The following is a 25749-nucleotide window of genomic DNA, read 5'->3' as shown; positions in this document are numbered from 1 at the left end:
CCCTCCCCCCGCGCCGCGAGAGCCGCGGGGCAGCCCCGGGGCCGCCGTGCCCCCCTCCCCCCTCGGGCCGGGGGTGGGAGCTCTGCCCGCGGGCGGCCCCCGGGGGGGCGGGAGCTGCCGAGCGGGGATGCCGGTACCCCCGGAGGGCGCTGTGCAGCCCCCCGCCTCTGCTGGGGGAGGGTCCCGGACCCGGCGGGGCAGGGGCGCGGGGGTTGGGCCCGGCTGGGGGGGGGCTGCCGGGAAGAACCCTCTCGGCGGGGGACACCAAGGGGCGACCCCCCCCCCCGGGGGCTCCCAGGAGCCGGCAGCGGCGCGGCCCCCCTGCCCCAGCCCCGCTCCTGGGGGCCGCGACCCCGAGGGACGGTGCCGGCGGCCGGGGCAGCGCGGGGGGGCGGGAGGCAGGGGCCGGGGGGGCCGGCGGGGCCCGGAGCCGGGGCCCTCCTTCCCCTGGCCGGGTGCCCCCGTGGGTTCCTCGCCCTCCGCCCCGCCCCGGGTCCGGCGGCCTGCGGGAGGAACCCCACCGGGGCTGGGCAGTGCGGGGCTGGGCCCGGACCCTGCCCGCGGGTGGTGGCGGCCGCCGGTGCCGGAGCGCGGGGCCCCGCTGCTGGGAAGCGCGGCTGCGGCGGGGGGGGGAGCGGGGGACACACCACACGACTCCCGCGGCCCCGGGCACCGCCTCGCCCCGCCCGGTGCGGGGGTCCCGGGCGCGGCCCCCGCAGACCCGTCCCGTCCCCGGGGGGCCCAGGGCGGGCAGCGGAGGCGCGTCCGCTGGTCCCGCCGCGGGAGGGGACCGTGCCCGGGCCTCGGGCGCCGCTCGCCCGGGTTCGCGGCGGGAGGGGGCAGGCGAAGGGCTCGGGGACACCCGGGGGGGGGGTGCTGAGGCGGCCGGGGCGGCGACCGAGTTCCCAGGGCCGCCCCTCCCCGCCACACCGCGGGGCCGGGGCCGGGCCGGGCCGAAGGGCGGGGGCTGACGGCGGGCGCCGAGGCCTCCCCGGAGGCACCGCTCCGCCGCTCTGGGCCGGGGACCGGAAGCGGAAACGCGGTGCGCGCGCGCGTCGCCATGGCAGCGGGCGGAAGCGGAAGGCGCGCGGGGCCGATGGCGGCGGGGGGTGCGGCGCTGTGGCGGCGGCTCTCGGCCTGGCTGCCCCGGGGCCGCCTGGGCCTGGCCGCGCTGCTCGGCCGCCTCTCCGACCGCCTGTCCCGCGGCCGCGACCGCCGCGCCCGCAGGTAAGGCCCCGCGCCCGGCCCCGCCGCGCTGCTCCCGCCGCCGGCACCCCTCCCCCCCGCAGCCCTCGGCAGGTGCTGCTCCTGCGTGGTGCGGGGAGGCCCGGGCGGGAGCCGCTCCGCCCCCGCTCCGTTCCCGGCAGAGCCGGAGCGCGGGAGGGGCCGGCCCCTCCAGTGCGGGCCTGGGCGCGGGCCCTGCCGCGGGAGCGGTTGCGGCTGCCGAAGGGGCTGGCTGCGTTGGGCCTGGGCCTGGCCCCGCTCCTTGCTTGCGGCCTCAGCTGCTCCTGCTGCCCGCCCGCCCCAGCGGCAGCGGTGCTTTGCTTCCCTCGGGTTCGTTCCCCTCACCGCTGCCGTCCCTCCGGAGCGGAGCGATGATTACCCCTTTGCCAGGCATCGCTGTGCCCCGGCTGTCGCCGTGCGGCTCAGCCTGCGGGGCGGCGGTGCCGGCATTGGGGCGCTGGGTGCAGCGTGCCTGGCCGGGGGTGTCCGTGGGGGGTGGGATCCCCGCGGAAGGGGGGTGAGGACAGGTCTCGCCGCTGCCTGCGCTGGGGCTGCGCCTGGCACGGGAGCGGTGAGTGGGGACGGGGGCTGCTGCTTCCAGCGGCTGTCAGCGTTACGCTGGAGTAGGTGGATTGTCAGACTGGGCTCACAGGGCTTTTTCTCTGTCTTTTTAAATGGATCTAAGTGGGCCGTGGTGGGGAGGAGTGGGCCTTCACTCCTCTTCCTGACATCTCCCTTGGGCAGCTGCACAGTGAGCAGGATCCAGGCGCTGACCTCTGAAAAATGCCCAGACTCTCCCTTTCCTCTCTCTCCTTCCCCAGGGAGCAGAAGGGATGGGGAAGCATGGCTGCGGGGTCGGATCTGCCCTGCTCGGCGCCTGGCTGGGGCTGTGGGGTCGGATCTGCCCTGCTCAGCGTCCGACCAGGGCTACGGGGTCAGATCTGCCCTGCTCGGTGCCCGGCCAGGGCTACGGGGTCGGATCTGCCCTGCTTGGTTCCCAGCGGGGGCTGCGGGATCGGATCTGCCCTGCTCGGTGCCCGACGGGAGCTGTGGGGTCGGATCTGCCCTGCTCAGTGCCCGACGGGAGCTGTGGGGTCGGATCTGCCCTGCTCGGCACCCGACAGGGCTGCAGGGTCGGATCTGCCCTGCTCGGCGGCCAGTGGGGGCTGTGGGGTCAGATCTGCCCTGCTCAGCTGGGCCTGTGGGGTCGGATCTGCCCTGCTCGGTGCCCTGTGGCTGTGTGCCGTGCTGAAGGGGATGCACAGCCACAGCCTCCGTCTGTGCTTCCTCCTGTCCGTCTTCCCACCACTGCGCTCCCCCAAACAGCTGCTCCTCTCCTTGTTTTTGCCACTGCGCTGCTGCTGCTTTTGTGGGGCTGTGCAATCAGGAGTACAATGCATACTAAAACCAAAACATTAATGAATCAGAGATGATTGTCTTTCTGTAGAACATCCTGCGTTCAGAAGTGATCACACAAAATGCTTCGAAAGAGTCTTTAAAAAAAGGCCTTTCCCCCCAGTCTTCGGGCATCACTTTGCACTGTGCTTGGTAAGAGAGCGTTGGAAGGATGCCGTGTTTTGTTGTAGTTGGTGCGCTGCCTGATACAGTCTTCTGGATGAGTTAAACGTATTTTTGTACGGGCGGCATCTCCGGTGTCGCAGCATGTCTTCACGCTCCTTTTCCCCCTGGACAGCGGACGTGCTGCAGTCGCCCTCGCTGCTGTCTCAGAGCCCCACGTTAGCCCGTGTTCTGCTGTGTGTTCCTGGCTAAGCCAAGGAAATTATTTTCCAACTTCTCTGTTGGTTTCATCAGTGTTTTTTGGCGTAGATAAATTACTAGACCGAGCCCTGGAAAGAGCCAGCTGAGTTCAAAGGCAGGAGGTCTGTAGATCCCCCCGTGCGGTGACGTATGCGTGGGTGAAAGGACGGCGCCGCATCCTGCAGTTTCACTTCACCTCTGGCTCTGCAGATGAGGTTTTACAGTGAATAAGTGTTTCGGCTCCATCATGAGTTTGTGTACCAAAACCACAGTTTTTAAAAATAGAACACACAAAAAAACCCCTCATTTATATTTAGGGTCAACTTTTTATGCAGAAAAGATTTGAGGTGGTTCCTCTTACTTCTGTTTTCGCTTTCCGGTTAACTTGATGATGTGGAGTACATGGGAAGGGCTCCCCCCGCCCCGTTTTCTGTTTCTCTGAAAGTTGGTTTGTTGAAGCATGGAATTTTGACGATTTCTTCATAACGTTACACGGTTTCTGATTGCTGAAAGGATGGTGTCATACTTGGGTAGTCACTTGAGCTATTTTCAGTCTCCGGTGCGTAGAAGCTGCCGCTTTGGCAGACGGCTGCGGTGCCATTGTTACTGTTGGCTGGAGCAAAATACTGCTTTATTTGATAATCACAAAAGCCTTCAGCTCTCAACACTAAAGAAGTTCTAAAATTTCAGTATTGGATTAAAAGATCAAGCAGTGTAGATACACTCTGAATTGCGTAGGCAGTAAAAAATCCAGAGTATGGAATTAGTGGATATCAATACTTGTATGAAGTTAATCGGAAGGCTCATACCAAATAGTGCTGGTGACGCAGATCGATTTTACTCCCTCAGCAGCACCGGGAAGGACTGCCGGAAGAGCGCCTGCTCGATCCAGAAACCCAGCGTTGGGCCACGTAGGAGTGAGGATGCAGTTTAACTTGCAGTTTTCGTATTCATTGCCAGAAAATGGCTTCGTGGAATCATGTTTCTGGGAAGTGGCTTCTCGGCCACTCTGCTGGCTCCTGGAAGTATAACTGGCCAGGGCTGACCAATGGAATGATAAGGAAAACATTTATCTCCTCTTGCTGATCGACTGTTTTCATAAAATGCATAAAATTTGCCACTGTTACCTCAGTGGGAATAATTCCAGAGAACGCGATCTGTAATTGGCGGGGCTGGGCTGTAGCCCTGCCTTTGTTATTGCTCTGCAAGCTGTGCATTTTGTTGTTTTTAAAAAAAAGTATTTTTGGATGCTAGTCTGAATTTGTGTAGCTCAGTCCTCCGTGCTCGGTTTGCCGTGCTCGCTTGGCAGTAGCGTAGCAGTGGGTCTCTGCTCCCAGCGTGTGCCTGTGCCTCGAGACGCGAGTCGAGCAAAGACGCGCAGAGGTCCTGCTCGGGTTCTATAAAGATTGACTAGAGTGTGCTTGAAAAACAGGATTTCTTTTATTTATTTTCTGCCTTTTGTTTTGTTTTGTTTTTTAACCATCTTTGATGGGCTATTTCCATTGTGTTTAACAGCCTGTGTTGGTAATCTGTAAAACTTGTGGGTGTCAAGCTTGAGCCTGGCCCACATGATCTGTTGAAAACTGCCATCCTAGGAATTCTTGCACAAGTTGACTCAGATTTCTGATGCGATGAATAGTCGGTGACAAACTAGTGGATTTTCCAGGAAACGCAACTGCAAACTGCCTGGCTTCTGCGTAAGGGTGTTCGGAAACCTTGCGAAGATCCAGTGTTTTATCATGAAGCAAAGGAGTGAAATCATATTCCTGGAATCTGTGGTAATTTGGGCTTTGGATTGTGGTAAAACCTAAAAGTTCCTTGTAACAAGTTCTGGTAAAGTCATAATCAAGTTTCTTCTTGGTACGTGGTGGTGGCAGAATGCGTGGGGATGGGTCACAGGGTGGTGGCTGCCTGCTGGCCCGGGGGCCTTGGCGTTCCTCGGGGCTGGCACCAGCCACCTTGGTGCTGTCCTGACAGCAAGCCCGACTCCCACGAGTAGGACTTGCGGGCCAGAGTGTTCTCTGTCAGGTTTGGGGCTGTAGTTCAGTCCCTTGCCCGTGGATTCCTGGATCTCATGGGAGCAGCTGCTGCTAATTGTGCTGAAATGTGGTTTTGTCATGTGGACGGACTCCTACCAGGGTTATTGTATGACTTGATGGATTTGCATGCATGAAGCCTCCAGAGGAGGAAGGATGCCATTTGCTTCTTGTCACCCCCTGAAGCATGACTGTTAGCAGTGAGTTGGTTTCTTCCCGAAGTGACTTCAAAGGAATTAAATTTGTTCTGAAATTTTTTTGTAAGAATGGGCTTCCTGCCATTTCCCTTACAGTTACTTTGAAGCTTGCAAGAGAAGTCTTGACCTTCTTTTAGTACTTGTGCAGAATGCAAGTGGCGTCGTGGAGGGCTACCTGGTGTTCCTCAGTTGTGGTTCTCGGCTCTGACCCGTTGAAGCACCTCGATCCTTTCGTAGGCCATTCTGGGGATGGGACTTCGTTGCTTTGGCTAGGACTTGCCCTTGGCCGCTCTGCGTGTTGCAGATCTTTTTTTGGATATGTTTGAGGGGTTGAGGCATTTTTCTGTTTTGTTAAGGAACTTTTAGAGTAGTGTGATTTTTAAGATGTCTTTACCTGAAATTAAAACAACGAATCTTTAGCCCAGCTGAGAGCTGAGCTGGACGTGACTGTCGCCATGGCAAAGCTGACGCGTGTGTGATAACGGCAATTTAGAAGTGACTGATTAGAGGGGTAGCTGGTACCACGGTGGCACCGCTGGACGTCTGGCTTGTGGGTGGCTGGGAGAGTTCCCATCCTCAGTTCCTCAGCTTCCAGCCTGTTTCCTCTCTTGCGTTCCTGTTCTGATGGAAGAGTAGTTTCCTCTCGTCTCCCCTGCCGATAAGAGGAAGGAGCTGATGATGTTAAGATCTGTTCTCCCACCTGCTTTCTTGTGTTTTTCTATTTCTAGATATGGATTTGGCGGTTCAGCTGGGATTATGGAAAGGGAAAGGCACTGTTACCATCGTGGGTCCTTACACTGTATTGGCCCCGGTTGCAGCTCTTGCTTTGCCTACCGGAGGCTGCTTGTGGGAAGCGAAGGCTCCATCGTACAGAACTTCTCCAACTTTCTTTTCACAGATCGTCATGGCTTCTCCTAGCCCCGTTGCTTACCCCTCCGGTTCCTGTGATCACGGCCCCGCCGTGTTCCCTTTGTCCAGAAGGAGCACACAGGTTCCAGTGGATCAGGAATCTGGTGCCGGAGTTTGGGATCTCCAGCTCGCATGTCAAGGTGCTTTCGTCCCCAGCTGAGTTCTATGAACTCTTGAAGGTGAGTTGCAGGTTCCAAGTTGCGGGAGTGGATTTTGGGGGCTGGAAGCTGCAGTGGTTATGCAGAATCATAGACAAGTTGTTAGGAAGGAGCACCTGCAGCTTACCAGTCCACCTTCTACTTGCAACAGGGTTGTTGTCATCTAGATGAGGTCAGGCAGGCTTTGGCCAGCTGAGTCTTGAAAACAGCCGAGGTTGGAGGTTCTGCCTCGGGGTAAGCAATTCCAGTGCTGTGCCATCTTAGTAGTTTACCAGTTTTTTTCTGATGTCACAGCTGAACTTTCCAAAGCTGCCTGTGGCTGCTGCTCAGCTGTAATTACCATGAAGAGTTTGGCTCCACCATCTTTGTAGCCACTCTTCCAGTAGTTGCAGGCTTCTGTTAGGTCAGCCCCCCAGCCTCCTCTGCGATACGAACCCAGCACAGCTCCCTCAGTCCCTCCCAAGGTCGCTTAGGTCCTCACAGCGCGAGTCCTGTAACATTGCGTCCCTTAGGTAAGGAGTAGGGCTGAGGTGAGGATTTCTTGGATTAGCTCAGTTGCCTGAGGCTTTTCACAATGCATATTTAAAGCAATTTCCAGTACTTCTGAAACGTGATCTCCGATCGCCGTGGTAAGCTGTTGGAGAACAAGGCTTGGGTGGGCCGTGGAGACAGCAGCTCCCCCCCATGACATCCGTTGGTGGCGAGGACAGGGGGAAGGAGGACAGCTCTGTAAACGAAGGTCTCTAGGTTCCAGCTAGTTCACAGAATGGATACAAAGGGTTAAAGCAGTTGCAGAATGAAAGCTGGGGTTGCCAGTACTGATACAATCCCAGTGTGGCAGCTACTGCCTGGTAGCTGCTCTTGTAATAGTTCTAGCTACCGGAGTGTGTTCCTCAGTTTTCCAGAAAGCATTGATTTCTGTCTTGGTTTTTGGATGCAGCAGTGGTGCTGGTGTTGCTCAGTAAAGACGGGTGTGTTTCACGTCCTTGCTGTCAGTGTGTTATCCTTCTGCCTTTCCTTCTGCAAGGCAAGGGAGACCATGCTGTGATGAGGCTAAAGTGATCCTCCTCGGGGGAACCACAGCTCTTCCGTGGTCTGGGCCATTAGCTCCTGGTGACCGAGGATGACACCAAACTTATTTTCTGCTACTTCCAGGTGCAGATAAAAACAGCCAAGCGTCGAGTGGTGATGGCTTCACTATACCTGGGAACGGGGCTCCTTGAACAGGAGCTGGTGAGTGTGGAAAGGGTTTGGCAAGGGGAGAAAGTGAATGCAGAGAGAAAATGCCTGCCTTTGCAAAAAGCATCCTGTTCCTGCAGGTACAGGAGGTGTGTGGGAGGTGCAGTGTGTGAGCTTGTAACGTCCTGATAACTTTCCTGTAGGGATTCACTTTACATGTGTTCTCTCCTCTCCTGGGCGGTTTTCTAGGGTTCCTGGCTGCCTTTGTGTACTTGTATGTGGGGTGGGGGAGGGAGAAATTTGGAAGGGAGGCGTATGGCGCTCCTGTTTTAGGCCTAGTGCAGAGCTGTGGAACTGCTGAACTTCTTCAGGGGATGATGAGCCTGGATGCTTCAGGCTGTTAGAGGTTACTGGCGTAGTGTTCAAAGGGTTTGCGCAGGACTGTGGGATCGTGGAGAATTTTTCTTTTTTCTGGAATTTTTCCTGAACACGATTAAAGTTGTAAGTATGTAGTGCTATGTTTTGTCCTCCAGGTACAGTATGCAGATGCAGTGTTAGCTCTCTGCATTAAAGACAGAGGTCAGTTTTGCTTCATGTTGTTTATCTCTTCTGTTTCCTGTTCTTCCCTCTAGCAATAAAAGCGTTACCCGAGACCTTTAGGGAGAAGCCTGACCTTGGCCAGTTTCTTAAGTTACAATGCAACTCCGCAGCAGGGTAAAGGTGGAGAGAGTCCTGCAAGGGTTTTGTGCCTGGCTTTGTCTGGGCTTGTACACAGGGTTTGAATTTGCATGTGACAAACAGCCTTGAAGTTAAGGAGCAAAACTGCCTCTGCATCATTTGTGAACTCCTACCAAGATTTCTCCTTGGTAATGCAAATCTGTGATTTGGGAATGATGTTGGGACTCTTTCTGCTAATAATAATTGCTCTTCAGAGGCTCGAAGAATGTGTTTGATGTATTGCTTTAGGCTGACAGAGTAGGCTGCCAGTCTGGCGGATGCAAAGTCTAAACTAGCAGTGTTTTGCATGACTAGGAAAGACTCGTGGGAGGGTGTGGAAGCTTTCATGGCCACCAGCCTCCTGGCTGCTGAACACTTTCCTTATGAAGCTTTATTTGCTTTCTGTAGTGAGTAGAGGAATCTCTCTCTGCAGGTGGATTGCTTAGAAGAAACACTGGAGAAATCACTGCAAGCAAAAGGATCATCTAACCTCAGAGTTTCCATTCTTCTGGACTACACCAGGGGATCTCGGGGTACATATGATGATGATTTGATTTCTTCAAAGGCTTATTTTACAGTTAGGCTGGATAAACCCTTTTTCAGAGAGGCCGTCTTGACCAATTGGACCTACTTGCTGAAATCATACCTTTTAAAAACTGGCTTTGTGTATACCAGTAACTACTTATTCCCAGAAAATCTCCAAGCTGAGCAGCTTTTCTTCCAAAAATAGGTGGTAGCAGCGAGAAAGGCCAAACTCTGCTCTGTGCAACTTGTGCTTTCTTGTTGGCTCAGTTCACTTGTCAGTGCATTTGCCTTTACTCATCATACTCTTTCATATTTCCATTTTTAAAGGAAGGTGGGAATTGTTGGAAGTGGCAGTACGCTTAACCGGAAACTTTTGTGGTGACTTTTTGTAGCATGAGTTAACTGTGCTAGGTGTGTCTTAATTAAGAAGCTTGAATGGTGTTGGACCTGCTCAGTGACCGTTTCCAAGGTCCATTTGTCAAAGAACTTACAGTTCTGGGTGTCAGTTTCAGTACTGATATAGTGCAAATGAAAGCGATTGGGGGAAAAAAAAAGAGAAAAAAGGAAAATACGTCCAGTGCCAGCGTATGAGAGGGGCACTCGTTCTGTAATCAGCTTCTAGCTGAGGAGCTGCCGTGCTGTATCCCCTGTCTGGTGTTGTCCTGTGTGTGAAACTCCCCTTGTCTCCCAGGCAGGAAGAATTCTCGAACAATGCTAATTCCATTGCTGCAGCGATTCCCCGAGCAAGTCCGTGTGTCCCTCTTCCACACCCCAAACCTGCGTGGGCTTCTCAGGCTCCTGATTCCAGAGCGTTTTAATGAGACCATTGGACTGCAGCACATCAAGGTCTACCTCTTTGATGATAATGTGATCCTGAGCGGGTGAGTCCTGCCTCTTCAGGCCCTGCTGTGGTTCGTTTGGCTGAGGTTTTGAGGCAAGGTTGTGCATGCTACCGGTGTTGTCTGAACTTCGTTATTGTCGTCTGGTCTTTTCGTAGTGATTATGTCAATGCTCTTCTGAGATGGGAGAGAAACCATTGCTCTTCCACATGAGATTCTTATATGAAAGAGTCTTTCTCAAAAGGAAAAAGGAAAGATTTCTCATGATTCAGAAGGAAATGGCCAATTTGTACTTTAGTCCAGTTATGTGCAGAGTGAGATCTGTAACCTGGGCTGGGGTGTTCAGTATCATATGCCTGTGCTCTGTTCTGGAACTCTTCTTTTTCTCTCCTAGCGCAAACCTGAGTGATTTGTACTTCACCAACCGTCAGGACCGCTATGTTCTCCTGCAGGACTCTCCTGAGATTGCAGACTTCTTCACAGAGCTAGTGGATGCGATTGGGGATGTGTCTCTGCAGTTACAGCGGGATGATACAGTCCAGATGATGGAGGGGATGGTACACCCATACCAAGGTAGGAGGGAGTTGTCTTACTTGCTTGGGTGGCGTGACCCAGGGGAGGGGAGGGACAGCCAGGGCTTAAGGATGACTTGAACTCTATCCATCCGTGAATTGCTGAGTGTCTGGGCATTGTTTACAGACTGCAGGGTGACCCATTTCTGTGCCATCCGTTATTAAAATCAAAATAAAAATCACTAGAGTTTTGAGACTGGATCGGTCAGAGGGTTCCTAGCATGGTGGCTGTCACCAGCTGATCTGGCAGAGAGTGCAAAGGCTAAAAGTTCCTCCGTCACTGTCTCACTGCTTCTTCATAATTCTGCTGCTTATGACCTTAAACTAGAACTTACATTGCTTGAAAGGTTCCTTCTATTTTTCATATTAATGCTTATAATTCTGCATGTTCTTTGTGTACATATTCTGAAAGTTTCATGAATGTATTTTTGGTAATTAGTATTTTGTAGTTGAGTGTATTCTGGGAATCAAAAGAATATTGAATTAGGAGGGCTGAGAGCAAGTGTTGAAGTGGGCAGAGAAGGGCGTATGTCTGTCAGGCTGATTGCATCATACGAAGTTTTAGTCCTGGCCTTGTGCACTGCTGTGTGATGTGAGCTTAGACTGCGGGCAGTAGGTTATTTTGTATGTTCCAGTTCTTGGTGACCATTTTAGCTTTGACCTGGTCTTTTCATTTCTCAGTGGATTTTTCTAGCTGCTGCTAGTTGAGTTTCTTACCCCTCTTCAAGTTGAATGTTTTTCTTCTGTAATGTAGCTTTGCTAACCTTAAAACATGTATTTTTGAGACTTAGGGAAGAAAGTTGTATAGGTTTTGTGTTAGCTTGTTTTTGTTCCGATGTTGGTGTCCTGTCAGTAGTTTTTCCCACTACATAATAGGTGATGCGTAGCTCTGCACCTTCAGGTCTCAGACATGATCTCTTGTGGTTTTCCTGCAGGAGACAAGATGGCTTACTGTGAGATAGCAAATCGAAGAGTCATGGAGGTGATCAACTCTGCCAGGACACGACAAGAACTCCTTCACACAAAGACTTTCCACAGCAGCCAGCAAGGCACCTCCTTGTTGTCCCACAAAGGCTCTCAAGCATCTGGGGGTCTGAAACCAGAACCTGACACCTGGATCTATCCCTTAATCCAGATGAAACCTTTTGGGATTCAAATAGATGAGATGGTCACAGAGACGCTGCTGACAGAGGCTGAGCGGGATGCCAGGATATACCTTACCACTGGCTACTTCAACCTGACACAAGCTTACATGGACCTCATTCTGGGCACTAGGGCTGAGTATCGGATTCTTCTGGCCTCACCGGAGGTGAATGGGTTTTTTGGTGCCAAAGGGGTGGCGGGTGCCATCCCTGCTGCCTATGTTTACATTGAACGCCAGTTTTACAGTGAGGTCTGCTACCTTCACCAGCAGGAGAGGGTCCAGCTGCAGGAGTACTCTAGGGCCGGGTGGACTTTCCATGCCAAAGGTAAGAAGTCCATTTCCCAAGAGGACGTGTTCAGAAGGCGTTTGAGACTTGCATGTGTTTGGATTGTGCAACGAGAGAGGGGACGGCTGTGTGCCGAGTCTAGACTTAACATCCAAATACTCATCCAAGGTTCAAACAGCTGGCTTGCATAAACCTGGATGGTTTGAATCACTCAGGGGACAACCATGCAAAGTCATGTCTTGCCTATGGATTTCTGATTCAAATAGAGCCCCAGAGATTGTACAAGAATTGTCCCTGTGGTGACAGCAACTCACTGTCTTGATATGGACCTTGATGTGAAAGGAAAGGAAGCATCTGGATGTGTTTGTGGTCGCAGTAACAGTTGTGATTCAGTTTCTTGTATCCCCCTTGCCAGTTCCAGCAACAAGAAGCCATGACTGTGTCAGGGACCCCAGAGTGGGATCTGCAGCAGAAGCAGAGAGCTTGCTGGTGGTGACTCCCCAGTGGTCCTGGGCGCCGTGTTCTCTTGGCAGCAGGTCTTTGTGGGGATGATCCAGGTGGTGAGGAGTTTGTACCAGCTTCTGTTTACGGCATACAGGAAAGTGCCGCATGGTGAATAAATGCACCCATGTGCCTTCTGGGAGCTGGAGGCAGCTGGAGGGGAAGTTGCTGAGAAATGAATGTTGCTTAACAATTGTAGTTAATAAACAAAAATAATTAATGCTGCCATCATGGTCTTCTGTAGAAGACCCCAGATTCTTTCTTGCTGGGTAGATTTAGTGCAGTTTTCACAAGCCCAATGCCACCTTGACCAAAGCATGAATATTTTCCCCTAAGTGGTTGTTGCTGGTTGTGTCTCTAAATTTTCCTTCCAGAAAATCCAGTCCTTGACTCTCTTGTTCTCCTACTTTATGCGCAGTAGTAAGTATTTGATTACTTAGTAGTAGATTTTAATAATGCAAATAGTTTAGGAAGTCTACTTAATTGAGGATTTGGTGGGGGTTTTTTTGAGAAGTCTGATTCACGTGACTGTGCCAGCGGAACGCCTCACAAAATGACTGGGTCTCGTGGTTAGGCATGGCCCTCGGCTAGGCTGGGACATCTTTGCCGTGTTCCACAGCATCTTCTGTCACTTGAATCTTCTGCAGGCAGAGCTCTGCGCCGCGTCCCTGTGTCACTTCCGGTGATGGCTCACGGGTCCCCGGGGGCAGCTCTGTTACTGTAAGCGTACCCGCTCTGGCACTAATTAGCGTGCAGGCGTCCCCAGCTGGCTTTGCAGCGTGCTGGGGGGCACTTCCATTGTTTGCAGCACGTGTCTGATCTGAACGGGGGAAGGATGCGGCCCCCGGGATCCAGCCTGTTCCTGTTCCGGAGTTGTTCTCCCGTTGTTTGTTTAAGGAGACTGGCAGTTAATGATTGTGGGAATGCCTCTATCTGCCCAGCTTCCTGCAGGGCTGTTCGGAAGAAGGTTCAGAGGTGATAGGGAGAGAAAGCTGCTGAGTAGGCCTTCTCTTGACTAAAGAAAACACGTGAGTGTTACTAGGCTGCCCCTGTGTTGAAATTACAAACCTTTCTACCAAGTGTTGTGCCTCTCCGGCGGTGAGATCGGTAACTCTCGTGCAGTAAAACCCTTATCTGAGCCCAGGGCAGCTTCAGGAGGTGCCTGCCTGCCTGGGAAGTCTTGTGTGGTCTGTCTTCCAGGAAGCACGTGCTCAGGCGATCTGTGGTTCACAGGTTCCTCCTCTTGCTGGGCACTGCTGACTCCGAGTGGGATTTTGTGGTTTGGCATGGATTGAGCTCGGAACGCATGGGCTGCTTTTCCAAGCTACCAAAGTGCACGTGGCAGTCAATCGCTTTTTGGGCCAGCTGTGCCTTCTCGTGGAAGTGCTTTGGGCTCTATCTGCTGTACGGTCTGCTCTTTGAGAGGGGGATACCAGGCTCGAGGAGTTCAGCAGCTCCCATGCTTGGCAGGAGGGACAGTCGGAGATATTTGCTGCCGTCTTTCTGTTTCCTCTTTGGGATGCTGGAAGGATCAGCTTGTAGCTCCCTTCTCTGGCATGCTCTGCCCTTTGGCACATGTTTGATTCATCCGGTTTCCTTCTGCAGGAGTCGCATAGTGTGTGTGAAAGAGAGGACAGGGCAGAAGAGGGAAAAGGAGGAAACCCTGCAGACAGATGAAGGGCAGTTGCACATGGAGTCTGGCTCCTGGAAGAGGACGTGAGATCCCTAGCAGCAAGTAGTGCCCATTAGTACTTCCCTTTTGGACTAAGATGAAAGACACCCTTTACACCAAACGCTGTGGCTGCTGTTTGTACACCCTTCCAGCTCCTCTTAAAACCTTTTGCATCCTCATGCACAACTTCCCGCAGTGCGTATTCCCACCAGGGCTGCGACTGTCCTTAGGCCGGTTTGGTGCAAGTGCAGCTGCAGCAGAGCGTTGAGTAGGAAATGCAAACCTTTGCGAGGAGAGGGGCTTTGCCGGGTGTAACATCGTGCAGCCTACCCGCAGCAGGGCACGTCTGCCTGTCTTCTGCTGCATTTCTGGGTGTGGTGCCGTGGGTGACACAGGTACGTCCTTCAGCATTAGGGTCCCTTCCCTGCAAATGTTGGGCGGCAGAGTGCTGGGCAGGTGGCTGTTTGCTGCGAGGTAAACCTGCATGACTGCAACTGAATGGCGGCTGGGAAACTGCGCTTCCCCTTTCTGGAAAGGTGAGTCACTGTTTGAGCAGATCCTGCCAGGTGGCCGTAAAGCCAGAGACACCATAAAGGCTTTAGGGCTTCCGCGTGACTGCTTAGAAATAGTGAGGAAGCGTGTTCCTCGTAGCTGCTTCCCCAGGCAGAGCCCTGGCCTGCTGCTGGGAGCCTCGTGCTGCGGCCGGGCCGGGCACCACGCAGCAGCCATCCTGTCTGGTGGCAGAATTTGCCGAGTCTCTGCGCCACTCGGGTGCTTTCTGCGGCTCCGGAGCCCCCTGCGTCGGGGGTCCTGCCCTTCTTCAGCGGGTGGTGAGCCACGGTGGGGCCGGTGCCGCCGCCGGGTCAGGGCAGTGCCAGCCCCGAGCCGGAGCTGTAACTGCAAGTGGCAGCGAAGCTGTGCGATGTGGGGGCGGGGAGGAGGTTACAGGAACCAGTGGTGAATCGGCAGCTTCTTACTCAAGGCATTCTTGGAACTGCTCTGGGGTTGAGTTAGGAAACCTGCTTCTATATTAAGGACTAGGTGGTTTTTATGTGACGGTTTCTTTGTTGTAGTCTTTGTGTGACTTGCAGGAGGAATAAGCCATCTATCAGGGACCTGCCCAGGGCTGTTCTGAGCGCTTGTGCCTCGCTAAGTGGAGAGCAAACACTGCTTGGATCCACTTACACACAGAGAATGGCTGCATAGGCTCTGCTTGGCGATGCTCCTGGCTCTCCTGTGGCATCCCTAGCTGTGCTTTGCTCCCGTGCTACAGTGGGGTGCTTACGAGTAGTGTGTTTCCATCCTGTGCTTGAACAGCAGCCCTAGGCTGTCTCACGCTTACTGCTGTTGCTGACAGAGCTGTGTGTGACTGCAGTGGTGGTGAGTGGAGGGAGCCTTGTGCCCTGGCAAGAGTTTGATGTCATCTTTGGGTGTCTCCTCGGGAAGCGAGTGGGTGTAATAGCTTGCACTTCTCTACTAGTCTTAATTTCGTGTGAATTCACCTGTCAGAGCAGGGAGATGCCTCTTCATGTCCCTGTCCTGTGTCGTCTCGGGAAGGGGGTTAGTCACTGTCAGCTGCACCGCTTCCAGCTCGGGAACTGCTGGCCCAGGCCTGGCCTGCCTGGTGCTCTGCTGCTTGCTGTAGGTTTTTCTTTACTGAAGAACTGTTTGTCTTATTTCGGTGTTTCTGAGATATGCCGTGGTGCAAAATGACCTCTAATCTGATGATAGTGACTTGTTCCAGATTATTTTGGGGGCCCCTCCATGCAGTGTATTTACATTCCTGGGAATGTGTCCCTAGGGCGGCACCGAGCGTGCTGCAGCCCTGTGTTAAGAGCACGAGTTTGGACAATGCCACTGTGCACGGGCACCCCAAGGTTCGTACGAAGCTGTACAGGACATGCTAGACCATCTGTGAGGAGGCTTGCTTTGTGTCGTGATCTTTTATAGTTACTGTAATCTAACATGTTTAATTCATTTCTTCTAAGTGAAGCGATTGTCGGAGGCTGCCCCGGTCGTTTCCTCTGTCTGCCACGCTTCCTTTCTTCTCCTCTTTTTCTTGCAGGCCTCTGGCTGTACCTGGCGGGAAGCGACCTTCCCTGCCTGACGCTCATTGGCTCGCCGAATTTCGGGTATCGATCGGTTCATCGCGACTTGGAAGCTCAGGTTGCGATAGTGACAGAAAATAAAGCTTTGCAGCAGCAACTCCATCAGGTAAGTGGCTGATTGCGGGGAGATAACATGATGTTGTGCTTCTTGGTCACGCAGGGAATGCTGATGACGCAGCTGCAATAAAAACCTCCAGCTACAATAATTCAAAACCTTCTCGAGCATAGGAAGTCTCAAGGAGCTGTCAGTTAAGTGACTATTGATGAGATGCCTGCTGCGAGTGCCTGTTTCTGGGAAACAGGGGCCATAACGGGAAAGAACATGTGTCCCCGGTGAACTCGAGTGTTGGGAGTGCTCAGGCACTGGATGCCGAGAGACAGCGTTCAGCCAGGATCTGCTGGCCCTCCTCTGCTCGCTGATCACGCAGCACGTTCTTGGGCTTTATCCTCCAAGTCTGTGCATTGCCAGGGTTGCACCGTGCTCTAGGATAATGAGGTCAGGCCCTTTGAATTGCTGATCTGGGACTTCTGGAGGATTTTGCTTCTCAGGCGTTTGGGAAATCCTTTGTAGGAGTATAAATGCCGGTCAGTTAGCTTCTGGGTGGCTGCCCACAGGCTGTGGAGGTGAACAGAGGCAGGGGATCTTAGTGTAGTTTCTACAGTAAGAGGATTTCTGGGCTGGCTGGATTGTCTCTGAAGTTATATGACATAATATAATTGTGAATAATAATAAGACATTATGGAATCTAGACAAACATTTTTCAGTGGTTTAATGTTCAGTATCCCAGGTTTTTGGTTTGGTTTATTGTTTGGTTTTTTTTTTATTGTTAGGCAGCTTGTACTGCTCAGCACTTTTGCTGCTTCTCTAAATCCTGCCTGGTTCCCCAGCTGTTTTGACTCTGAATCTTCTGCTGGAACTGACAGTGTCACAAGTAATTTCTCTTGTAGTGCTCTGATACAAAGCAAATTGGTTTGGTGCCTCTGTGTGGGACTTAGGGATCTCAAAAATGCATTCTGTTAAGCCAAGTCCTGGCATAAGAAGGCACGGTTGTCTTGAAGATCAATGGGAATTGCCCTGTTGCATCAGGGCTCTTCCCCAGGATGAGTCAGAGTCTATCTAATCAAAAACAATTCTATTACTGGAAGAGTTGCTTGGATATTTCAATTCATATCTTGCCTCTACTTGTTTCTAATGGAAGGGGAGAATCAATGAAAATATGACAAAGGAATTTTCTGAAATAGTGCTGCAGTGATCTAATTTACAGGGCCTGAAGCCATTCCCATTTGCTGGAAGCTGATTTTGGCTGTTTGTTTGCTGTTCTGTGGTCTTTGTTTAGAAGACTTAATACGTTACTGGTACGCTGCCATGAAATCACTTTGCCTATGTAACATTCAGTTCCATTTTATAAACGTGTGATGAGATTTGGGAAGAGATCTGAGGGGTCTGGGTATCTTTGGATGTTCTACTGAATGAACTGAACTTCAGTTCAGATAAATGGTCTTGCTTCCAGTGAGCAGATGACCTCGCTATATCGGATGACCATGGTGCAGGGCTGACTGTAGCTCTTGGAGCATTTGGGTTTCTAAAGTTAGACTGATTTGGCACACAGATGTCTTCCTTCTGTTGTTGTTTCATCTTTTTGGTCTTATGCTTGGTTCCTGCTTCCCTGTTCCATCCTGAATTTAAACAGTGCGGAGGATTTTATGTTGTTTGTAACAGCTTAGCTAATGAAAAAAAGGTTATGAACTGACTTACAGTAGCTGCTCTGCTCCTTGTTTGCCTGCAAATCTGGAAACCTAACTGGCTTTGATAAGAAAACTGCTTCTACCTTTGATCAAACAGCTGCTTTCACGTGCAACGCAAGCGTGTGTTATCATCATGATGGTTCATTTCCTCCTTCAGCGGTATTGTGTACACACTGGAGAAGCCTAAGTGTTTCTGGTAATTTAGTTGAAATCATGACTGTATATTCATTTGAAAACACAGCGCTTGAGTTCTGCCTAGAAAGAGCTGCGTAAGCCAGTCTCTTGAGATTATGGTAAGGCTTCCTTTTCTGGCAGTTACAGCAAGGGGTTTAGGATTTTTCTGAAATTGAAGCTTAGCTCTCCTGCAGCTGTGGGGCACAAGAAGGCAAAACCTTTGCTCTTTGTAGAGTTTAAATTGCTAATTCTTGAGGTTCGGTTACTTAGCGTACTGATAGTCATCGAAAGGTGGAGTGCTGTGGTGGACAGGTGTGAGGGACAGATCCTGTGCTCGCTCCTTGATGGTTCAGTTGCGTGTGAGTTGTGCTGCATGGAGTGAGGGTCTTATGTTCAGGCTTGTGGGAGAAAGGAGACATCCTTTTGGCGGGATCCATGCCAGTTTTATCTGAGAACTCACTTTTCTTAGAGGCCATTATGTAATTTAACACGTAGGATTTACCGGGATGATGTTTCTTTTCCTGTATAGGAGCAGGAGCAGCTTTACCTCTGCTCAGGTGTAGTCTCATCATCAACATTTGAGCAGCCAAATCGTTACGTGAAACTGTGGGTGAAGCTGGTAACACCTCTGATCAAGAATTTCTTTTGAAAGAAGAAAAGCTGCTCCTTTGGGTGAGTTCTCTGCCATTCTTACGGGGAATTTGTATTGCACTGACTGCAATGAAGAAGTGCAGTACTCTGTCTTGTGGAAGAAGTAGATGATGGAAACATAGGTGATGTGGGGAAAAAACCAGGCATCTCTCTTCTGGGGTTCTTGCCACTGACTGCAGTCATTGCTCAGGGTCTGTATTGGGTTTCATCTACTAGAATTTCTGGAAGGGGCAGTGGAAGAGAACCCATACGAGGGTATTTCTCATGCACAGAAATAAAGCTCCCATTTCTGAAATGTCCCTTTCAGAGTTTTGTGGAGAAGGATTGTGTTTTTATCTTGACCAGCTTACAGAAAACGTTGTTGAAGTATTTAAAATACTTTGTCTTCTTTTTATCTGATCAGGGCTTTGCTTTAACCTTGTAGATGTTTGTTAAGAGGGGCAGTTGTTTTTGCCGTTCTGTTTCACACAGCGTGCTGGGTTTGCCTGGCTGTTCAGCTGCCCAGTAACTGGAGCCCCTCTGAGCTTCATGGAATCACTCTTAGATTTTTTTTTTTTTTTTCTGTGCTGTGCACATAGTCCATGCAGTTGGCACCTGAGCGTGTGCCCTTGACGCTGAGTGTTCACACATCCTATTTATTTACATAAATACGGCCTCCATCTCTGGGGCTGTGTATCTGGCTCCTTCATGTCAAGATGTGTTATCAGTGTCCTTCATGAATTGTGGAGAGGGCATGAGAGGATTTTTGGTGCCAGTGTGATTTTTGGATGTCACTTGCTGAGTGGGAAGCTCAAACCGTAATGCACACCCTGCAAAGAACTTGGTTGGGAAGCCAGACAAAAATGTGTTAGAGCGCAGGCTTGGGCTGCCCATGAGTTTCTCTGGCAGAGCGTGTGCACTGTGTTCTGATCTTGTATTGCCAACAAAAGGGATTTCTGACACCTGAAAAAGCTGAAGATAAGCGTAAAGCTTAATGGTAATTTAGTCTCAGTGCTACTACTTTATAAAGAAACAAGCAGCTCCCCTTGCCTCCCCATGTGGCTTTTCTTACTGCTAGCTGTGAGGACAGTTTTGTGCAGCTGCATTTTAGAACTAATTGTTCAGATATTTCATGGGGTGGAATTTTGGTAAATTATTTTATGATAAAGCAGCGGGCGTTGGCTTCCAGTATGGTGACCAGAGCAGATCTCAACACCCAATTTGTATCAGCAGTTAGGCCTATTATGTGTTGTGAAAGAAAGGGTAGAGTAGCTTCTGTAGCCTAGAAATAGAAAGGGACATACTTCAGAGACTGATCTGCTGGCAGATGGACTTTCTCTGGGATGTGCTGGTTGGTGTGTTGGTGAACTGGGCCAAATCTGCACCTTTCTGCGTCCACCTGGTCTGAACAGATGCGTGCTGCCATGCAGGAGTCTGCCGTGCACACGGCTTGATGATTTCTGCTCACAGTTTGCAGTAAGCGATCAAACAAATAGCTGTGGAAAGACAGAGAGCTATGAGAAGGAAAGGAATCCGGATAGCTGCACGCAATTGTTCCGTTTGGCTTCCATCGGTGGCCTGGCGCTCAACCAGCACTTTATCAGAAACCACCAACTAAAAACCAGTATCCGTCGTGAGAAACTCCACGTATTTTAAGAGCAGTCTCCACATGACAGCAGTTCCAGCAATGTTTTTATTGATACTTGGCTAAAATAGTTCTGTTACAATCAAACTTTGTCTGAGTTACACAACTTTGAGGTTTTTTGCAAGTAAAAGCATTTGCTGTTTTCCACAGTCATTGAAGTTTAGATCTGTAAGAGCAGAGCCACAGTGGCGAGGACCCACTTCGCAGCATTTTCTTTTGTCTTTAGGTTAAAGGTCCAGACATAGGTGGGACCTCGCGTCCGGGTCTTATAGACAGGACATTCATAGACGTTCTTGGTGTCCATGCGGTCCGCAGGGATGGCTCTGATGAAGATGACTGGCATCATCGGCGTCAACTCCTTCAGCCGAGCGTCTGCGATCGCACCAGAAGGGATGTCCCAGTGAGCGCCTGCAACATGATGAGACTGTCAGGGTGCCAGCTTGCCAGTGGCTTCGCCACTTAGAGGGGGCTGTTTTCCTAACTGCTGCGGGTGGGAAGGAGCCGAGGGTGGGGTGTGAAGGCTGGGTACCCATGGCTTTGTAGTCGTTAGGGCTAACTAACGTGTTTTCATCTCACTGTGACTCATGAATGCATTTTGCCTTACTGTGTGTGGGATGTCTAAATAAATCCTGTCCCCACTCATCCCTTCAGCAGGAGTTTCATGGAAGTTGCACAGCTGAAGGTAGAACTTGGCCGTGGTGGGAACTACGATAGCTGTCCTAAGTGGACCCCTTCGGTGCTCTGCTGATGCTGCCCATCTCATTCCCCCTCGTTTTTAGCTTTAGGTTCTGAGTTTCCTGATTCATCTTACTTGCACATCAGATAAGAGTGTGATATATTTATTCCCTAGAGCCGTGTGGCCTCAGACAACTCGGTCCTTGGGTTCATGATACGCAGTCTGAATTTCCACAAACAGCTTCTGGTTTGTGAAACTGTGTGAGCTGGGCGGGTGCTGCCCTCAGCTGGCGTGTCTGACAGCAGTGCCGCATAAAGGCTCTGCTGCTTGGAGCTCTCGCAAAAGCTGTACAAATCCAAATAAGCCCATGAGTACGAACACCTGCTCTGCGTGCAAGAGTTTTTAAGGCTGAACGGGGCTTCCTCCATGTCTGAAACATCTCACAAAAGATACAATCTTTTACCTTCCATGAATAATCCATGCACGTAGGAGCCTTCTCTGAGTGGAGCTTTTACATCCTCACGGTTTTTCTTGGTCACTTCCACTGACAGACACATCTTGTCCAGCGGCCATTTGTTTTTCCTGGTCGTGGACTGCATGATGGCAGTGAGGAAGGACTGGGGGCTGAAGAATCCTGCCAGCCACACTGTTGCAGGCAGTACAAAGTCTGTTGTCCAGACTTCCAGTTCCTGGAAAATAAAACCAGCCAAGTGCTTCAGAGTGCAGCGTGGCCTTTGAGCAGCAGCGTACTGCTTTGAGGTATGAGGTGACAAAGAGCTGGTGCCTCACTGTGCCCAACACGCAAGCTTCAGGTCGTCTTCCAGATGGGCAGACTAGGGTGGAGGTGGTCTGGGGTGAATAATAGCAGATTCCACTGCAGCAATGAAACTTAAACCACGAATTTGGATGGCAGTAAATACTGCTGGTATTTTTTTTAACAAAGCCACACTTAAAATAGATGGTTTTATAAAATATTTTTTTCTTCTGAGACATATAACATTATGATGGGGTTAGCTAATATTCTTTTGAAGCAGTGATATACTCCGGTGGTGAACCCTTTTCAGACTTCTGCTCTCATTCTTGGGTAACAGGCCATTTCAGGTACTTCAAACTGCTTAAGTTAATATTACAAAATAAACCAGTTAACCACTGTACACTGATGGAGGTGGCTCCTGGTTTTCTGTGGTATCCGCTTGCTCCCTAAGCTTTAACTTTCACAAGAAATCTGCTCGCCCTAATCCGAAGGAGCAGGTCTGCGTACCAGGCTCCTAAGCTAAGGAGAAAGGGATAGGTGTAACGTGTCCAGGATTCAGGAACGCTGTCGTAGAAGAGCGCGTTCTCCAGCTCCTCTATGTGTGACGTAATCGTTAGTTCTCCCTTTAAAGAAGAGAAAAGCCTGGGCAGTTTTATCTGAAGAAAGCGAGACTGGTGGAAGCATTTGGCCTCAGACTCCTCGCGAAGCAGGAGGCTGGCAGCGTCTGGCCGGAGCCAGCACAGCGGGATCTGTAAGAGTGTGAGCGAGGGGAGCCAAGCACTTTGAACAAGACAAGGCTTGAATCGAGCAACAGCCGCTGGCGAATCGCGGGGAATCGTTTGGTGGGGAGAGGTGCTTTCCAGGAGCTGCCTCACGCCTACCTGCAGGCCCAAGTCTATCTCTTTCAGAGAGCGCCTGATCTCTTGGGTCGAGATGTTCATTCTCTCACATTCCTGGAAGGCAACTACAACGTACGGGGTCTTGTCCACCGCTTTCGCCATGATCTCCTCCATATTGAACGGCTCCAGCAGCCTCGCGATAATCTCGTCTAGGACTGACTTCACCTGCAAAGAATATGCGGCAGAACTGCTCTGATCTAAGGAAAAGTGCTGTGGGTTAACAGCTAATTAGCTTAGTAAGATTTCTTTTTCCTGCCTTTGTGTTTTCCTGTGCTTTCTCCTCTGTCTATTCTTTTACTGACTGCTCGTGCATCTTAAAAAGGTGCAGCTCTTTTTGAATAGCCAAGAAGGTAAGAGGAGGCTGTGAAACTCAAGTGTAAAATCCAGGGAGTCAGAAGGAAAACTTTTTTTTTCCCCCCTTCCTTTTTTTTTTAAAAAAAAAAAAAAAAATCTGTATTTTCAGTAGTTGCCATCATGAATGGAAGTTACGGAGCCTGGTCCAGCTGCTGAGGACGTGGCCTATGAGCCGCGTTTTGCTGCTGGTGCATCTGGACCCCGTCAAAGAGTCACTTTTCTGAACACGGCTGACTTTTGTAACTACACCTCGTGTTCAGACGGAATGAGCAGAAGGAATACGCTGGGGCAGCATTTCAGCCCCTTCCCGTTACCCTCTGGGTTTCTCGGAGGTGCTGGAGGAGAGCAGCTAATGGTCTTACGATCTGCGTGAGGAGCTGCCTGCCCGCCTGGGCTGTGGATCGATGCGAGGGCAGGGAGGAGCGGGGAGCGCTGAGGCTGGGACGGGGACCGTCGGGCGTCACGCCCGGGGCTTCGCCTGCCCGGGGCTGCGGTAGCCACGCTGCCTGCTCAGCAGCTGTGGCACGGTGCAGCGTTTGCTCGTGTTAAGTACATTGCCAATGCCAAAGAGCGGCAAAGTTACTGAAATGCAAAGGAGAGCCTGGGCACAGGGAAACGGGTGCAAATACGCTGAAACAGACACTAGACAGGAGCTGAGCAGACTGCAGTGTCGCTCCTGAGCTCTGCGCTAGCAACTCCCCCTCTCCAGCTGACGGCTTGCGGCATTAGTACTGGGCTAGAACCACGGCTCTGTGCTCTCTTGCGCTGGTAAGAAGTCGGTTATTGTTACGGGTCCTGTTCTCATGTCCGTTGTGTGTGGGCCCACAGCTGTCCTCCCCCCCTGGCCTCTGAATTGCCGTGGCTTGCTGAAACGAAGCAGAGACTTTACTTGCCTTTTCCTCTTGGGAGACACCCGCGCCTCCTCCAGCGTCCGATTCTTTGGGCTGCATTTCCAGAACTGTCCAAAAAAGCCCGTCCGAAGTGACCGTCAGGAAGCCGATTTCCGCGCTGGGGTGGAGGCCGTACAGGTAGGGGCTCTCGGGGGGCAGGTTGTCGTCGATGTACTCGTGGTAGCCCTAAGCGCAGGGCAGGCGCGGGCGTCGGTTTAGCAGGCACGCACAAAGGCGCCCGAGTGTCACTTCAGCCTTGAGAATACGGCAGCGCGCTTTGGTTTGGTGCTGCTGCTTCAAAGCGAGCTGGCGCTGCTTGTTCAGGATGGATTTTTACACACATCTTACCTAAGTTTTTCCCTTACCAGCCCGGCCACTGGAATTGTTTTTGCAGTGATTCTGCATGTTTCCATGGGACCAAAGCTTTTTTTTCCCCTGCATTCCCCCTTGGTTAGCATGAGGGAACTCTGACTCGTGCGCATTTATCCAGAGCAGTGGTTTGCCACAGCAAAGGGCAAGGTTAATCTTTCTCACCTTGTAATCCAAGCTGGGAGGGATCACAAACCCCGGAGCTAAGCACGCTTCCCCTGCCAGCATCTCCTCGCGGACGTATTCGCTCAGGTAGGTGCGACACAGCCGGCGGTCCCAGTCGTCTGTGATGTGCCCCCCGTACATGATTTCACCAAAGAGGTACCGGAGGTCGTCCCAGGGTACCTGCGAGGAGAGGCTCCGCGTGGGCTCTCTGCGTGGCTCCCCAGAAGTCCCCTGCAGCCCGGGGAAGCGGCACGTGACTGCAGAGCTGCGGGGCCACGGAGCGATGGCTGCTGGGTTGTCCTGTCTGGTGTCCAGGGGAGCGACAGACCCCAGAGCTGTGGAGGCTTGGTGGCGGAGCAAGGCAGGGGACCTTGTCTCAGGCATCTCTTGTGTTCACCCACAGACTTCGCCTTGTCCTGGTACGGACACAGCCGTCCATCCTTTGAACCCCCGCCGTCCGCTCTTCGTTCAGGTCAGCGCTGACCGTGCCTGTGAGGCCAGGGGAAAGCAGGACTCTCCGAAGGGTGAGACTCCGTCCTGCTCGCTGCACCTTCACTCTCGGGGCAGGCCGTGCTTTTTAGGTGGAAAGTGCTTTAAACAAAAAACCCAACAGAGCGCCGAGGCGCTCGTCCCAGCCTGGTGCTGGACGCCCGCTCTCCACCCCGCGCAGTCGCGCCGAGGGCTCTGCACCTTCACCGGCCCGAGCGTGCAGGAGGAGGGGAGGAGCTGCCGGCAGCGCGGCGCTTCCTCGAGAGAAGGCGGGTGCGCAGCAAACGGGTGCGTTTTTTTAAAAAAGGTTGATTGTTGTCGTGTGTGTTGTGCTGAGGTACGGTCACTTCGTACGGCCCTCACCTTGGGGCTGGCCTCCAGGCAGTTGCGCAGGACGTTGATGGATGTGGCCAGGTCACCGCTGTTGAAGGGGTAAGATCTGTTCCAGCCCTGAGGGCCAAACTTGCGCCGCTCGGCCACCACTGCGTGGAACTAACAGAGTGCAAACAGGACGCATTTGACCTGGGTTTCTTTGCTGCACATCCCTAGCGTGTCCTGCAGTGGGGACAAGAGCGAGAGTGGGTTTGCAAGTGAACGAGTGAATATCGCGATCAGCCATCCCTCCATTGAAAATGAACGGGTGCTGGCAGGGGAGAACGGAGGGCTGTTTATTAAAAGAAAGAAAAAAGCATAGAAGTATCTTTGTTTATAAAAAAAATTCAGAATCCCCCCACACATACACACGCTCACACCGCTGATACGTGAGGCTGCGTGCTGGGGGCACTGACCCACAGCAGCCCGGCCTTCAGCCCTGGGAAAGGCACCAGTAACCCGGCACCCTCCGTGGTTCGGGAACCCTCGGGCAGCACCAGTTGCCCCCCACATCGCGTCCCGACACACGGGGGCTCTGGGCACCCCGAGGAGGACAGGCCGGGGGCTGGGCTGGCTCCCGGCGCAGAACGCGTGTCTGCAGTGATGCGCCCGAAGATGCTCAGCCCGCGAAACCCCGGGGCCAGGGGCAGCCGGCCGTGCTGGCCCGAAGCGGTCGAGAGGAAGCGGCTGCGCAGGGCGCGAGCGCGGTGGGGTGAGGGTGCCTGCGTGAAGAGGTGGAGGGCTTTGTGCAGGTTGGCGTG

The 25749-nt window shown here is 52.3% G+C and overlaps 2 protein-coding genes across 2 annotated transcripts; both read left to right on the top strand.

Moving 5' to 3' along the window:
• The first annotated feature begins 1060 nt into the window (after positions 1-1060).
• Positions 1061-21850, top strand: PGS1 (phosphatidylglycerophosphate synthase 1). Its single transcript, XM_075441036.1, has 10 exons — positions 1061-1227; positions 6114-6303; positions 7438-7515; positions 8612-8711; positions 9395-9584; positions 9937-10115; positions 11050-11583; positions 15783-15931; positions 18275-18417; positions 20247-21850. Exons 1-9 carry the CDS (start codon positions 1061-1063, stop codon positions 18392-18394), a joined length of 1707 nt encoding a protein of 568 aa, XP_075297151.1. The 3' UTR covers positions 18395-18417; positions 20247-21850.
• Positions 21851-23202: 1352 nt separating this feature from the next.
• Positions 23203-25273, top strand: LOC142363863 (uncharacterized). Its single transcript, XM_075441037.1, has 2 exons — positions 23203-23731; positions 24531-25273. Exons 1-2 carry the CDS (start codon positions 23507-23509, stop codon positions 25050-25052), a joined length of 747 nt encoding a protein of 248 aa, XP_075297152.1. The 5' UTR covers positions 23203-23506; the 3' UTR covers positions 25053-25273.
• Positions 25274-25749: the final 476 nt, after the last annotated feature.

Source organism: Opisthocomus hoazin, chromosome 21 (assembly GCF_030867145.1).
Source record: "Opisthocomus hoazin isolate bOpiHoa1 chromosome 21, bOpiHoa1.hap1, whole genome shotgun sequence".
NCBI lineage: Eukaryota > Metazoa > Chordata > Aves > Opisthocomiformes > Opisthocomidae > Opisthocomus > Opisthocomus hoazin.
Note: the sequence above shows the minus strand (reverse complement) of the source record. Positions and strands in the feature narration are given on the sequence as shown.